Below are 16,180 nucleotides of genomic sequence, written 5' to 3'. Positions count from 1 at the left end.
ACCTAGGAGACCTTCTCCAATGAGTCCACTACATGAAGCAGTAATTCAGCTACCATCTGAAAGACAATGGAGACTTGGGCTCCAAAATAATAGAGCCAGAGGTTTGAACTGTAGGAGCCAAAGATCTCAGGGTTTGGCATGACATCCTAGGCCATGGTTGGCCAACCACATAGTTGTATATTAACCTTTACATAGCAGATCCTTAGAACCTCAGCCCAAGAAAAGAAACAACTTGACCCAGTCCTCCACACCACAGGCTCAGTCACCTAGGCAACCCTTCCTGGGCCTCTTACTCATGAACACTTTACCCTGCCAAACATCGTGTTTTTGGCTTCCAAATATCTTGCCTACACTAACACCTGGTGCACAAACAACCCATTCTACCCCTGCCCATATCCTGCTGTGCTGACTATATAAGCTAGCCTGAGAAAAGTAAACTTTGCCACTTGATCAGAATCCTCTCTTGTGGTCGTTCTTTCTGTGTCTCTTATCCCCATTCCCTATTCCTGACTCTCTTGCCCTAGGTTGACATCCTGCAGGTCAGGACAACTGGTGCCCAACATGTGGCTTGATACAGTTGGGAATCTGGGAACTTCAGTGCTCATCAGAGGGACGGGCCCCTCAATGCAGTAAGATATCCAATACAAGGTCAATTGTATGCCTTGGTTGGAGGAAGACCCAGAAGCCTACCCATTGCTTGGGACTTTCGGTTGATGAACACTACCTATGTGGAAAAGGTGAACAATGGGACAAGCATTTAGCAAGGAAGATTTATTTCTTTCTGAGATCACAGAATCCCTCAATATATGGGGAACTCGAGTTAAGAAAAAACAATTGGCAAGCAAGTTGACAGTCAGCACAGGCTCTGGTGTAAGAGTCCCTCGAAATTTCCGACCGTTGGAAGAGTTGGAAGAAGGACAGAAAGGAGTAGGCGATGGCACAGTTAGCCTGGGTCTAGAGGGTGATGAGGAAATGACACTTACAAGATGGACAGGGATGATAATTGGGCCTCCAAGATCAATTTATGAAAATCGAATATACAGCCTTAAAATAGAATGTGGGCCTAAATACCTGGAAGCACCCCCATCTGTAAGATTTGTAACAAAAGTCAATATGAGCTGCGTGAGTAGTTCAAATGGAGTGGTGGATACAAGGGCCATGGCAGTGCTGGCAAAGTGGCAGGAATCCCATAGGATCAAAGTCATCCTGCAGGAGCTTCAGCTCTTGATGATGTCAAAAGAGAACCTGAAGCTGCCACAGCCAACAGAAGGACAGTGTTACAGCAATTAGTCACCACGGGCCTGGCCTCCCCTCCCCAATCCAACCTAAGTCTTCATTTTCCACAGTAGTTTATTTTCTAGATTCATCTTGTAGACCTCAAAGTACTGGAGAGGAAGCTCCACTCGGACTTCATCCTGAGACACTGTTCTGATACTAATTTCTTGTCCATTTGAAGTACCTAATTTGTGCTGTGTAACATCTGTTGAGTGTAACCGCTGGCTGCCTAGTTGAACTTCTGGGATCAAGAAGGTGTGTTGAAATCAGTTTCCTTTGGGAGTGGTGGGCACAGCTAATGCAACTGTGAACAGACACGTCACACAATCACTTGTTGCTGACACATGGCCTGGGTCTGCCTTTGCCTGCCTCACACTCCTGTCACAGCTGTGTGCTGGCCCTTAGAATAGAAGGGAAGGATTCAGGTAGCAGCTGTGGGGCTACTGCTGGACTTGGGGGTGCTTTGGCTTCACCCCTGCTTTCTTAAGTCATGCCCCATCCAAGCCATTGTTCCCCTCACTCCGGCCCTTGGCCAAATCTTAGACTGTAATCCTCCTCTCCCTCTGAAATTGGCCTTGGGTATGGAATTCAGAGCTTCCCATCTCCCCACCTTTATCAAGGGTGCTGCTCTCCCCCTCCTTCTCAACTCCCTCGTTGCCCACACCATGCCACATTCGCTGTGGCCAGATCCGAGATGAGTTTGGAAGAGCCCGTTTTTTCACTTAGCTCTTGGCCACACGCTCTCTTACCACCAGCCTGGGAAGGGGGTTCCCAGCCATCGGCCCTGCTGCCAGCACCAGCCAATGCACTTTGAGCTCAAGACTGATAAAGGCCCTGCGTATGTCAGCAGAGGTTTCAATCATTTTTATCAAGACTTGGAGATTACTCTAAAGATTGGTATTCCTTACAACCCCCAAGGACAGGCTATTGTGGAACACACCCATCACACTTTGAAAACCTATTTGGCTAAAGTAAAGAAGGGGAACCTTGAGGGTCACCTTGGTTCCCCTCACTCTACTCTATCACTTATCCTTTATATCTTAATTTTTTAAATTGTGGATGCTTCTGGTATCTCTGCAGCAGACCGTCATTGGTGGTCCTCTGCACAGCAAAAGCCTCTGGTTAAGTGGAGAGATATTCCCTCAGGCCTTTGGAAGGGGACAGATTCAGTTTTGCTGTGGGCCCAAGGGTCTGTTTGCATCTTCCCACATGATAGTGAGACCCAATTTGGGTCCCGAAGCATTGTGTGTGCCCTGTTTCTGGCTGATACACTACAGTCATCAAAAGACCCATTGGTCTTTGTGAGGAGCCAGCCTGTCCTGGTGCTGGTGGGTCTTTGGAGTGAGGTGTGGACAGTGATGGCCAGGTCCAACCTTAGCCTGGGAAAGGCAGCTGTCAGAGAATTTTCAATGAGTATTAACACTCCCTTGGGAGAAGTGCTTATTTGTTCCCTCCAGGAATGCAGTTTGAGAAGCTGTTGGAGTGGTGAGAATCCAGCCTTGGTGGTTCGAGTTCCTGGTACTATGCCTGTGCCATTGGAATACTTGGGAGAGAACTGGCCTGTCCTCACATCACAGCAGCCACTGTCACTGCAGCTACAGCTTCTGACATCACTATCTTTAACTCAGTTGCCACAGCAGGCACGCTGGATAAGCTCTCAGGGGAGGTTGCCTCTGCCTTAAATTCTCAAAATAATATTAATTCTTTAGTACAATTGGGCACTTTAAATCTTCACACAACTCATTTGGCTACTCTAATTATTAAGGCCAGGGTGCCTCCCCTTCCAGGAGACTCCCTCTTAAAGGGACTGCAGCTAAGAGGCCAATTAACTAAGGAATGGAATAGGCTGCTGTCCCTCAACATTATAGCCCTTGGCAGTGCCGATTTAGCCCCAGTCTGCCTTTGCCACATAGGATGGTGGCAAACCCAGTGCCATTTTTAAACCAAGCAAATCATGCTTTCCTTGGCAGCAGATAACCCCTCAGCGAACGTCTGGCTGGGCCTGCAGGACAAGTGAGCAGTCAATGACGGGTAAGACTTAGGGGATGTCTGCTAACCGAAGCCAGAGGGTCTGATGGGCCTGGGCAGGCATTTCAATGACGGGTAATCAGATGTTGTTGTCCTGGGTGATCGAAGACAGATGCTCATTTTATATGTATATATAAAAGGGGGACTTGTTTGGCCCTTCCCCCATAGGGGTCTGCTGACCAGCTTGTGACTAGAAGCTTACCTAGCAAGTACATCCTGTTTTCTTCCTTCCTTGAAGGCCTGAGTGCAAGTTCCTGTTATCCTATTATTTGCCCATTCAGGATTGCATCACGGGCCTTGGAACCTGAACTTGTGATTTGGGTAGTTTTCCAACATGTCTGCTGACTGGTATATAAGCCCCTACTCTTGTTGGAATAAACTGCATTCTCCCCACAAGAAAGACCTGCTGTCTTGTCTTTAAATTCTCAAGTCCCTAGCCCTATACTATGGAAATGTTGTAGTGCAGGCACTACACTTTGGAGCCAAAGATCTCAGGGCTTGGCCTGAGATCCTAAGCCATTCTTGGCCAGCCACATTGTTGTATATTAACCTTTACATAGCAGTTCCTTAGAGCCTCAGGACAAGAAAAGAAACAACTTGACCCAGTCCTCCACCCACAGGCTCAGTCACCTAGGAAAACCTTCCTGGACCTCTTACTCATGAGCACTTTACCTTGCCAAACTTCCTATTGTTGGCTTCCAAATATCCTGCCTACAATAAAACCTGGTGCACAAACAACCCACTCTACCCCTCCCAATATCCTGCTCTACTGATGATATAAGCTAGCCTGAGAAAAATAAAGTTTGCCACTTCATCAGAATCCTGTCTTGTGGTCGTTCTTTCTGTGTCTCTTGTCCCCATTCCCTATCCATGACTCTCTTGCCCCAGGTTGAAGTCCTGTGGGTTGGGACAATTGATAACATTTGGGGTGATGCTGCTTCTCTTAGAAGTAGTTCTATCTGATCTTTTACCTGTAAAGTGCTAAGGGCTGGGACAGCTTTAATTGCCACAGCCAATGAATTCCACGTCTTGTGGTATGTATTGTGTGTAATCTTAAAATATATACAAGTAAATATCTTTCATTTTATGTCCCTTGTGTTCTATACCCCTATTATAACTATGTCCTATCTCCCTCCTTCCCCTTGACATCATAACTTTACCTCCATCTTAAGGACTCCTAGAGGTGTGCCATATGTGCTTTGCTTTGACATGGAGCCCGGGTAGAGCCTCACAGCCCAGACAGCACAGCCATCAACCAAAAACCAAAGTTTAAGGCTCAATCGGGGAAGAGGGGCACTTCCAGGGACTCGGGGAATCTGACCAACCTTTCCTAATGAAAATGTCCCGATATCCTCAGTGGTGATGGACTTACAGCCATTTTGACCTTTGGCTTTTCAACTTCTAGGTCAGATTTGGCTCTCTGCTGTTCTCCTACATGATTTTACCCTGTGGTGATTAAAATGTGGTAATACAGCAGCCGAGTCTGCTTAAACCATCTCCCAAAGCAGACAGACTCTCCTGAAGCTCCAGGGCTGTGCTTTCTATTGCCAGTACCTCAACAGTCCTGCCCCAGAGGTCTGTCCTCTCCCTCTGAACTCTGGCCAGTCTTTCATAGGAATGGCCCCTTTGTTACACTTCAGGAGAGGGGCTTTGATTCTCTGTTGCATAGCTGTGTTAGTGAGCTCACCACCACTCAACAAAGTCTGTAGTCTCCCACATTCCTGGTTCCTCTCAGCAAACCAAAGCACTATCTATTGTTTCCTTCTTGCTTTCCCCACTATGCTCCCCCTGCGGTGGTAGCCAGCATGTTCCTCACTTGGCCACACCTCCCCAGCTTTTCCCAGCAAACCAAGTCAAGGAATTTCCAGGAAAGCGGAATTCTGTAACTAATACACATTTAATTTCATCTTAGTGTAAAGGGTGGGGCCAGTGCTCGGTGGTGAGTGTCCCTTAATGATGTGGAGTGAGGGGTCTGGGGAGGTGTTGCAGAGCCCTGGAAACAGAAGGAGTGAAGACTAAATGCTAGGGATCTTTGAAAACCTTACTGAGGTTACCCGAGGTCCAAGGGACAAGTCCAGTGTGCATGGCAGGAAACACAGAGGCAGAGGTGCAACTTTCTCCTAAGGTACTGCTGCATCACCCATAGCCACCGTGTCCTCCCCTGGATCTGCAGAGTCCCGAGTGCCTGGCTGGGTGCAAAGCATAGAGGTCCACACAGGGACACAGCAGTCCAAGTGGGGATCTATTAGCAGTCTTCCAAGTTCCGGGGAAGGTCTATGGTTCCCCAAGGCTAAAAAGCTACAGCCTACAAAACTGTCCAGCTCCAGGATCTTCCAGGAGTCATTCCGACCCTAGAGCCAGGCTCAGTCCCTGCGCCCACAACAAGGTGAGAGTTCCCTTGGGAGGCGAAGGTCCCAGGCCTTAGACCTTGTAGTAAATGTTGGCAGGATTCTGTGGGGGCATCTCCTGCATGATGTACACTGGGTCCCCATAGTCTCCGCTGACCTTCTCATAGTGTGGGCGGAAGACACTGTCTGCAGTCCTTAGCGGTATGATAACATCACTGGGTTCCCAGCCAGAGTTGTTGCCAACTCGCTTGGCTGTGGTACTGTGCTGTCGAGAGTGTTTGCCGTGCCTCCTGCGGTACTTGAGCAGCAGTACCACCAAGGTGATGATGATGACGATGAAGACGATGCATCCTGATATGATTCCTGCGAATAAGGCCACTTTGTAACCCAGGAGATTGTTCCCGAAATGCCCCGCGCTGTTGCCTTCGATGCTGTTACCTGCACGGAAGCAAGAACAGCCAGTTACTGTGGTTCTGAGACTCTGTCCTTAAGCTTGCTGAACGAACGCTCCAATTGCAAACAAGTAAGCATGGCCAATGCTCAACTCACAGGGTGAACTGGACAACAGATCACCAGATGAGGTGAAGGAGCTTCAAAGGTCCGACACTCACTCACCAGGCCAACCACTTCCTAAAGACAAGAGAGCCAATCTGGAACTTCCCTAGTTTCAACACTTCAGGATGCATCGGTAACTGACACACCTGGTGAGCTCTGCTCTTGTGACTGTAAAACACTGAACGGGCTGAATTAATCTGTCTTAGTGTCAGAGTTAATACTGATTCACTGGGAGCAAAGACCCCAGGAATCTGTGCCCACGAGTGAATCCCACTGATTGGGATGTATTTTGAGGCTTCTCTGTCTCTAGGCATTCTAAGAAAAACACACCCCATAGACACACAGCCCCAATACACTGCTGTCCCTGGATTTGGTTTCACAGAAGGGCTTGTTGTTGAATTTCTGCCGTTTGTACCAGCTTCTAGCTCTGGATGTCTTGTTGGATCATTATTCCTGGTTGATCCAGCAGGACTTGCATCTACATGAAGAAGAAGTGATTAATCATGGCACAGACATCTGACAATGTAGCAAGCTTCAGGAGTTGCAAAGACATCTCAAGAGGCATGAGCAGCAATGAACATAAGACTCTCTATTCAAAGCACTGAGAAATACAAGAATATAACCTTCCTTTTTAATCAGAATGGTTATCCTAGTTATTTGTTAGGTTTCGATTAGCAGGCCATCTGTGGAAACTATAGGGATTCTTGCATTTGGCAGTCAAAGCATTTTGACTGATGCCAGATGACATTTCAATTTCACTAAGCAAGTTGACTGACAGCTATACTAGTCTCTAATTAGAAGAATAATTCTTTCTTTAAGCACAATAGGTTATTCTGCATGAAAATGCAGCTCTTGGGTTGTCCAGATTTGAAAAAGAAACACAGCAGCAGAGCCAGTGTTTATGTATTAGACACTTTGATTTTTTTCAAAGAGGTGTTCTGCATTGTAAAGAGAAATACACATATCTGTAGCAGCACACAGACACCCTGTCTCACTGGCCTGAACTTTAGAGAGATCACAAATGAGAAAAACTGAGTATGTTGCTTTGGGGGACTCTACCAGTGGTTTAAAGTGCAGAGAATGGTCTGCCTTCAAAACTAACAAGAGCGGTGATGGTGAGCGGCACCCCAGGTCCCACACTAGCTGGGGGCTGTACCAGCTCACAGTGGGGTCACAAAGCAGCAGTTGATCTTTACCTTGTCCAACTTTCATGATGATCTTCATGGCTCTTGTCTTGCACACCCCTCCCTCTTGGTTATGCAGGCCTTCCAAAGACCCATTGGATGTAGCTGATTAAGAATAAAATGGACAAAACAAAAAAATAAGGAACAAATCAGGAAATCAATTAGATTTCATGAACATGAAATGTCTGAAAACAATTTGAAAAATAAGAATTCACTCTTTGTCACAAGTTTTCTGAATGTATGGGATGCTGAAAGCTGAAAAGAAGTAGAAAAATAAACAAAGAGAAATGGATGCTGGAAACATTGTGACATGTAGGCTACCTGCTTCTAAGTACAATTAAACACACCCTCCCATATACACATGATTTAGTATTACTCTATAGGTAAAAGGGATAGCACCTTCCAAAATACCCACCAACTCCTAGCGGGGGCAAACTAGAAAGTGCAAAAGAGCAAACATGGTAATTTCAAAACTTGGTAATCATCTCTCAACACCTGCTTCCTCCACTCCAGACCTCCTGCTTAAAAAACAATGAACTAGATGCTATGCTTGTCAAACCTCCAAGTTCTGTAAACACTATCAGGGGAGCCTTCTGACACCCCTTGCTCCTTCCTCCAGCCAGGAATGTGCTGAAGTAGCATACTAGAACTCAAGTCTTCTGAGTCTGCATTCTCATCACCGTGTAAGTCCCTGCAAGCATCTGTTTTTATCAACCCCCATCAGCCACTTTAGCCAAGTTTCCTGCTAGGGAAAACTCCAGCTGGACAGAGAGTTTGTACACCCCTTTCCCTGTCTGGGTCTTGGGACAACTTGGATATAACCAGGTGGGGGCAACCACCTTGCCTCACATTGGCCAGCTGGGCTCCTTTTCCACTTTAACAATGAGGGGAGTGGGGAGGGGGACACCCCTTCTACCAATGTCTTTCAGTCTGTCTAAACTGTTCTGTCTACACATATTGCTGTTTGTCCTTAAGCCAGTGAATTCTCTAAATAGCTTTGTAACTAAAGCTGCAACGAGATGGGCTGTCAGACCGTGTAATGAGGAGCCGGCTTTCAGTTTACAGTTCAAGTTTGAGTAGGAGGAGAAGGTGGAATGTGCTGAACACTGCTTCCCCTTGAGTTCAAGTGGCAAGGAACAGAAGTGTTTCATAGACACGCCTGTAATTTTAATCACCTTCCACTTTCTCTATCAAAGTCCTGTCTGCTAACACTATACTCAGAAGACAATGACAAACAGACAAGTGTTCTGGCAACTTCTTTCAGCCTGGTTGTTTTGTTTTTGTTTTGTTTTGTTTTGTTTTCCAAGCATACCACCACCAAACAGCTCCAAATGCCTTCACGGTTTGTAGAGGTTTGTAACTAAAAAACCAGATATGAATTCACTTCTGTGTTCTGGAATTATCAATTTCTACCCTCAGGATTTTCCCCAAAACAAAGGGTGACTCTTCTCCAGAGAGTGCACTTAATCTTGGGTCTCATGGTTACATCTCTTTCCTCACTCTTTGATGACACTAAGCTTTTCCTTGGAAAATAGGTAACAGTTGCCCTATTAACTTTGTCGCAGAGTTGCAGTAAGATAAACAGTATCCCTCTCACAGACTGGAGAAAATGCTTGTCATATAAGTTAAAATAAAGTTCTAAAGAGACTGTGTGTTTGAGAGCATGAAAAAAGGGGCTTAGTTTTTTACTGTGTTATCATTTTCCTTATCTTCTTTTCCCATTTGCAAAAAGTGGCTCAGCCTCAGAGCCTCTCTCCTATTGCTTCTCACAGTGTGGGGTACTTTGAGCACACTTTCCAGTGTGGTCTAGGTCAGTGTGGAATGTTCAGTTATTGCTTACAGTGTTTTCACTTCATTTCTCAGACCTTATTGAAAAAAATAAACAGATTTTCAATCTGTTAGGAGACTTTAAAAGTCTGAGAAAGTTTGAAGTATCAGCAAGGACATTTCTCCTATCTTTCTTCCCTGTGGGTATAGCTATATTGCCTAGGTTAGCATCCACGTCCTGAACTTGGCTTTCTTGTAGTTGGTACCAGGCATAACACAGCACCCAGCTTACCTGTACCCTAGTAGGATTTTCTTAGTTCATCTCTGGGAATTTTTGATAAAGCTGATTTTATGTTATAAAATATACAACAGGGCATCACTTCCAACATGTTTGACAGAAACAGTTTGTCATTTATATTACATGAGCTTAACAAGTTCCACAAGCAGTATGTATGCACTGTGTCTGTCTCCTGCCATTACCCTCCCTATGTATGTATATTAGGCATGCATGTTCCAATGTTTCTGACTCCCTGCACTGTCATGTGTGTGCTGTGCGTATTTGTACAGTATAGTCACTATTATTTTCTATGCACACTCTCTTTGCTACCCCGGCACATACACCATGCATTTCTGCATGTTCTCTTTACAGTACATACATGGCTCGGGAGACATGTCTACACATTTACAGTGGTGGTCTATGGGTTTTTTGGCCCTGCCTTGGGTTTTGACCCTGACATTTCCTTGTGTGTAAAGTGTTCTAAGCCATACTGTCTGGGTTTTCTCACAGCAGTGAAAACTGTTCTACTTTCTGTGTTGCTAGACTTGAAATTGAGATGGGCATGAAGGCCACAGCATTTACCCAAGGATCAAGAACATAGAAAGAATTAGAGCTTAAGGGGTAAATATGTGTATGGTAAGAAACTATATAAATTATTTTTTTGTCAACATTGTCTTCTTTTTTCTCCCTCCAAATTTCTGTCTATGCTTCTTGGCTATTGTTTTACGTGTTTTATTTCGCTTTAATTTTTTATCTTCATCACAATGGGCACAGCTCACAAATGCACTTCAGATATACCCCAATGAAAACCTATCCCCTACTCCTGAAATGATGCCACATTTTTATGACAGATGCAGGTGTGTCATACAGGCAGCACTATTACACTTTACTCTTTTCCATCAGGACATAACGAGACCACCTGTACTGGCTTTTGTCTGTATGCCCCATGCTACTAAGTTCTGAGCTCTGCCGGTCTGGAGTGATGGTATCATGGTGAAGTGTACCACTATTACATTTTGCTCTATTGAGTCCTAACTGTGAAACACAGTTCTTGGAACAGAATGCACACTAAAAGAATGAGTGGATGGAAGGTTGGACAGACAGATGGAAGGATGGAGAGAAAAAGCATCACACAGACTTACCTATAAAAACCTCAAAAAAGTTCCTTAAAGATGGTTTTCTCAGTAGAGATACTGAGTCCCTTCATATAATTTACTTATTTCAATACCATAAGTATCCTGGCAGATTTGCCCCTGCTGAGTATTTATATTTAATTAATACTGTCACTACATGGCCCCAATTTTCAATTAATTTATTTTGAAAAAAACAAAAAGAACAAAGCTTCTTAATAAATGATTTACCATGTTAATTTAAAGGAAACAGAAATCAATACAAACCTAGTTAGCTTATCCCAATGCCTACAAAATAAAGAGAGAGAATTACACTCACATATGATGTAATAATCTTTGTTCTTCTGAAATTCTAAACCCCAGATGCTGTTGCTGAATTCTTGAAACTTGATGGTAAATTTCACATTTCGGTGTGGTTGGGAACAGTTGAGCAGGGTTTTTTTTTCTTCTTAATAATGCATCTGTCTGCTTGGTCTTTATCAACCATATAAACTTTATAATACTCATACTGGCCAACAGTTTTAGAGTCCACTTTTGGGCAAATAATATCCAATTTGTCTCCTATCTGTGGGTATAGTACCAGGCCTTGTCCAGGTAGAAATCTAAAAAGCATAAAAGAAAAGCCACTGAGTTGGTAAAAGTGAACACCCTTATAGACAGGCATCAAAGAGCCCTACACTACAAATCACCCCCCACCATGACATGTCAGTGCTATACTTTAGTTCACCAAGGGTTTCTTCATGGGACAAATGCTTTTAAGAATTTACCTCAGAAAACAAAAGGATAATCTTTTCCCTTCTTGAGCCATCAGGCTATCAGGCTGGAACAGCCTGCTGACACTTGGTCCATCCCAACCCTTCCCATGCTTGTAATATTCCAATAATCTTTTGTGCAACTTTACAACTCCCTGGTGATGAGACAGACCTTCCCACCTGCTTGTTTTTTTTAACCTTTGGCATCTCAGTTTATTAGGCATGCCAGAGAAATCTCATCAATTCCAGGAATGGCATATGCCCAGAACCTTTGTTGTCCTGGTAGTTTCCCTGAGCTGTGTTGATGTTAATTAACAGACAAGTTTCATCAAGAATGTTTCAAATTACTTATTATAATTAGTCAGTCACTGATATAACAATGGGTTTTTAATTACACAGAACAAAAGAAATGTCTTAGAAGCCCATAAAAGATAACCAGAAATAATTAAATCATATTGATACAGCTGCAAGATGAACAGCCCTCCCCTTCTGAGGACAAGTACCCCCTTGGTCTACAACCCCCCCATGTATTTGCTCCAATTATTTTTTCGTAACAAATCTTTAGAACTATGACTACTGATACCAAATCCCTTGGTTGCTCCCAGCTAAAAGCTCTCCTCCTTTCCTTTCTTGCTGGCCATATTGCTGAAAGATCTTCCCTAACGGGGAGTTTCCCTGAGACACCAAGTCAAGAGCCTCCTGATGAACATCCTCAAGCAAGTGCTAACACTAACAACACACTCAGAGAGAGCTGCCAAGCCTGCTGTTGCCTTTAAAAGCCTCTGATCACCTGCCTGCTCGGTCTTATCCACAGAAACTTTTCTCTGGAAAAGTGAAGAAGGGAGGAAATACCAGGCAGTAAACACTAAAAGGCTCTTTTGTATTACCCTCCCAGAAAGAGATCTTTCTGGTCTCATAGATACCATTGGGCCACAAGCTTTCCAAAGACTTCCAGTCATTCTCGGGCATGGGAGCAATCACACTAACATCCACACAGGGAGGCCTGATCCTCGGAAATGCAAGTCCTTAGAGGCTCTCTATGTTTCGGTGGCCAGAGCTCAGAAATCTAAGTATTAAAGATCAAAATAGTGAGTAAATGTAAGGCACCACACCCTCCCTAACACGTAACAAACAGAAAACATGCTTCTCCAGATGCTCGGCACGCATATTACTGCTTCTCCCCTCGCCCCTATACAAGTCAATGTTTCTAATCCTCTCTGCAGCACACCAAAGTATAGTGGTCTCAAGGAACACCAAAACATACTTATGTCGCTCTGTGGCTCTGAGGGGTTTCATGGGGATTTCGTTAATCTACACTTAAACATAAATATTAAATCCAGACCTGAGGAGGAGGGGCTGCCTCTCAAAGAGGCTGAGAATTAAAGTGCAAAGGGGAGAGAGGCAGCCAGGCTGTGGAAGGGGGGAGGGGCGCGCCTATCATTAACATTCAGAAAGGAAGGGTGAATTCTGTAAACACCTGAGCTAGCATGACTCTCAACCACCACCGGAGGGCCCCAGTCTGAGTGGCAACAGCAGCGCTCAGGTCACAGCCAGGCTATTTGGGGCACCACGAGGTGCCTGTAGATCCCGTTTGCCTGCAAAGATGACACGCCAAGGAAGCAAACATAACACTTACATTAAAACACAAAACAAAACAAAAATCTATACTAGACTACATCAAAGATGGCCGCAGTAACTTTAAAACAAGGGCCATCTGACAACAGGCAAAAATATCTATTTTGGGTCATTTAAAAGTGAAGAGTTTTTGCCCTTTCGAAAGGGAACCTGTTTGGTCAATTATGTCGGTGAATTTGAAATTTATCACTTTCAAGACAGTACCAGCAGTTCTTTGTTTATGGGGTAATTTCTAAATCACTGCATTCATCTCTACCCTGAAGCCACTCACCATACCCTCAACTGCAATTAGGCCATTGATTTTGCTTCTAATATCAAAGGTCTACCTCCAAGCCAGGAGTCAGCCAGTGTCTCCACACACTTTCAGGGCTGAGACCAGAACTCCCCACAGCACTTTCTGGCCAGAGTTGGAAGATGAGGTAATTGCAGCAACCACGTGAGGTTCCCAAGTCCCTGGTCGCAAATCCCAAAGGATGGCTGGCATTTTCTAAACCAGTGCACACCCTGGGAGCCCAGACCCAAAGTTAGTCTCAGGCCTGGGTATCTCCCCTCCGTTCGCTTTGCTAACAACAAGTCTGATCAAGGGATTGGGGACACCCAAATACAAAGGCTGCAGAGTTGACTGGGCAAGGCTCTGAGCTTTCCAAAACCGGTTGTTAAAATGGAGCCAGCTCTCCGGACCTCTCAGAGGCTGGGCCACCAATTCAGACACGAATGGAGAGGCCAGCTTGCTGAGGGCAGGCTGCCCGATTTCCCACACAGCCAGCGAGCTCCCCCGCCCACGTCCTGGCTGTGGAGCAGACTCCTATTCACGCAGCCTCCAGGTCACTGCGGGCCCACTGTCCCCTTCCCAAAGAGACATTCCACTGCCCCAGACACCCAATGTCTGTCGCTTTCCCTAGGGGCCCAAGCTCAAGTACTTCACAAGAGCCCAACATCTCTCCCGGCTCCAGAGCCCGCCCTTCGATGTGTGTCTGCAGTCCATTTAGTGGCGACGTGCCCCTTTCTCCAAAAAGAGGGCAGGGCCGGGTAGAGCCATCAGACACCTTTCTCGAGGTGCCACCCGAGCCGCCAGGTTATCGGGCACCCAGGAGCACTTGAGTTTGGATCCCCAGGAAGTCCAGCTGGTCCCCACATAAAGAAACAGCACCCACGTGAGGTTCCCAAGTCCCTGGTCGCAAATCCCAAAGGATGGCTGGCATTTTCTAAACCAGAGCGCACCCTGGGAGCCCAGACTTAAAAGTTAGTCTCAGACTGACTTTCTCCCCTCTTTTCACTTTGCTAAGAGCAAGTCTGATCAAGGGATTAGCGACACCCAAATACAAAGGCTGCAGAGTTGACTGGCCAAGGCTCTGAGCTTTCCCAAAACGCGTTGTTAAAATGGAGCCAGCTCTCCGGACATCCCAGAGGCTGGGCCACCAGTTCCGATGCAAAGGGAGAGGAGGGCGGGCTGCTGGAATTCCCCCACAGCCAGGGAGCTCCCCTGCGCACATGCTATCCTGACTGTGGAGCACACTCCTATTCATGGCGGCTCCAGGACACTGTGGGCCCACTGTCCCCTCCCCAAAGGAACATTCCACTGCCCCAGACCCCCCAATGTCTGTCGCTTTCCCTAGGGGCCCTAGCTCAAGTGCTTCTCAAGAGCCCAACATCTCTGCCGGCTCCAGAGCCCGCCCGTCGATGTGCGTCTGCAGCCCCTTTAGTGGTGAATTCCTCAGTTCTCCAAAAAGACGGCAGGGCCGGGTAGAGCCATCAGACACCTTTCCCGAGGTACCCCTCCCCGCCGAGTCGCCAGGTTATCAGGCACCCAGGAGCACTTGAGTTTGGAGCCCAAAGTAGTCCAGCTGGTCCCCACGTAAAGAAACATGACGTGTTAGGGGTGGGGGACAGGCGCCTCAGGGTCTATAAACAGGCTCTGAGGCATCCTCCCGCCTGGAAAACATGGCGGCCTCCCACGGGACAGGCCCGGGGGGCTGGGTGAGCAAAAGGTATCTTGGACGCCACTTACCTGGAGTTGGAGGAATTCCAGTAGATAGGCTCTAAAACTGTCGGGCTGGAGATCACAGTTCTGCAGAAAACCATCAAAAGTCCACAACAGGACTTCCACACGGAGGCCCTCCTGGGCCAGGGCATGGCCATGGCCATGGCCAAGCTGCTGCCAGTTCTGCGCACTCCGGGACAAGTGCGGAGCCTATGCCCGTGGCTGATGCCTTCCAGCCTCTGATCCAAAGACTCCTGGCCTAATTATAGCACCAAGGGTTCAGGCGGCCTGAACCAGAGTCAGGATGGACTCGCCCACCAGCAGCTCCAAGCTTTGCATACCACCTGCAGTGCCCGCCTGCCTGGCGCCAATCACGACTCAGCTCCCCATTTCTGGTGCTCTCTCCATGTAGCACCCGTTCTCCACTTCCTGTCTTCCCCCAAAACAGAGCCTCCAAAGCTCCACTGCAGACATCTGGGTGGAATTTCCTTCGCTAATTTGGGGGAGCCCTGCTCCTCTGATATGCAAGACCTCAGCTACTCACTCTGCATTGGTAGCCACAGCTCAGAAAACTAGTGAGGAAACGTAAGTCACCACTCCCTCACTAACACATAACAGAAATCACTCCTCTCCAGACGCTAAACACGCATAATACTGCTTGCCCCCTCCCCCCCAGACAAGTCAATGCTTCTAATCCTCCCTGGTGCACACACAAGTATAGTGGTCACAACGAACACAAAAACATACTTAGTCGCTCTGTGGCTCTGAGGGGTTTCATGGGAATTTCTTTAACCTACACTTAAATATAAATATTAAATCCAGACCGCAGGAGGAGGGGCTGCCTCTCAGAGAGGCTGTGAATAAAAGTGGAAAGTGGAGAGAGGCAGCCAGGCTGGGGAAGGTGGGAGTGGCGGCCCATCACTATCATTGCTAAGGGAAGGGGGACTTCTGTAGGCACTTGAACTAGCATCATCGTCAGCCTCCATGGGAGCTTTAGTCTGAGTGGCAACAAAACAAAAATCTATACCAGACTACATCAAAGATGGTCGCAGTAACTTTAAAACAAGGGCCTTCTGGCAACAGGCAAAAATACCTATTTTGGGTCATTCACAAGTGAAGACTTTTTGCCCTTTCGAAAGGGAACGTGTTTGGTCAATTAGGGGAACGTGTTTGGTCAATTATGTTGGTGAATTTGAAATTTACCACTTTCAAGACAGTAGCAGCAGTTCTTTGCTTATGGGGTAATTT

At 46.4% G+C, this 16,180-nt stretch overlaps 2 protein-coding genes across 2 annotated transcripts; one reads left to right on the top strand and one right to left on the bottom strand.

Moving 5' to 3' along the window:
- Positions 1–744: 744 nt before the first annotated feature.
- On the top strand, positions 745–1,650 carry LOC113838824 (ubiquitin-conjugating enzyme E2 variant 1-like). Its single transcript, XM_035453688.1, has one exon. The coding sequence runs from the start codon at positions 745–747 to the stop codon at positions 1,288–1,290; it is 546 nt and encodes a 181-aa protein (XP_035309579.1). The 3' UTR covers positions 1,291–1,650.
- A 3,938-nt stretch (positions 1,651–5,588) lies between these two features.
- Positions 5,589–11,372, bottom strand: LOC113837977 (ephrin-B2-like). The gene is given in 6 exon segments (XM_035453687.1): positions 5,589–6,082; positions 6,561–6,684; positions 7,403–7,495; positions 10,884–10,997; positions 11,000–11,166; positions 11,332–11,372. Coding segments are annotated over 6 exon segments (897 nt in total). The 3' UTR covers positions 5,589–5,724.
- Between the last annotated feature and the right edge of the window lie 4,808 nt (positions 11,373–16,180).

Source organism: Cricetulus griseus, unplaced genomic scaffold (genome assembly GCF_003668045.3).
Source record: "Cricetulus griseus strain 17A/GY unplaced genomic scaffold, alternate assembly CriGri-PICRH-1.0 unplaced_scaffold_111, whole genome shotgun sequence".
In the NCBI taxonomy this organism is placed as follows: Eukaryota; Metazoa; Chordata; class Mammalia; order Rodentia; family Cricetidae; genus Cricetulus; species Cricetulus griseus.
This window is presented reverse-complemented; position numbering and strand designations above follow the sequence as displayed.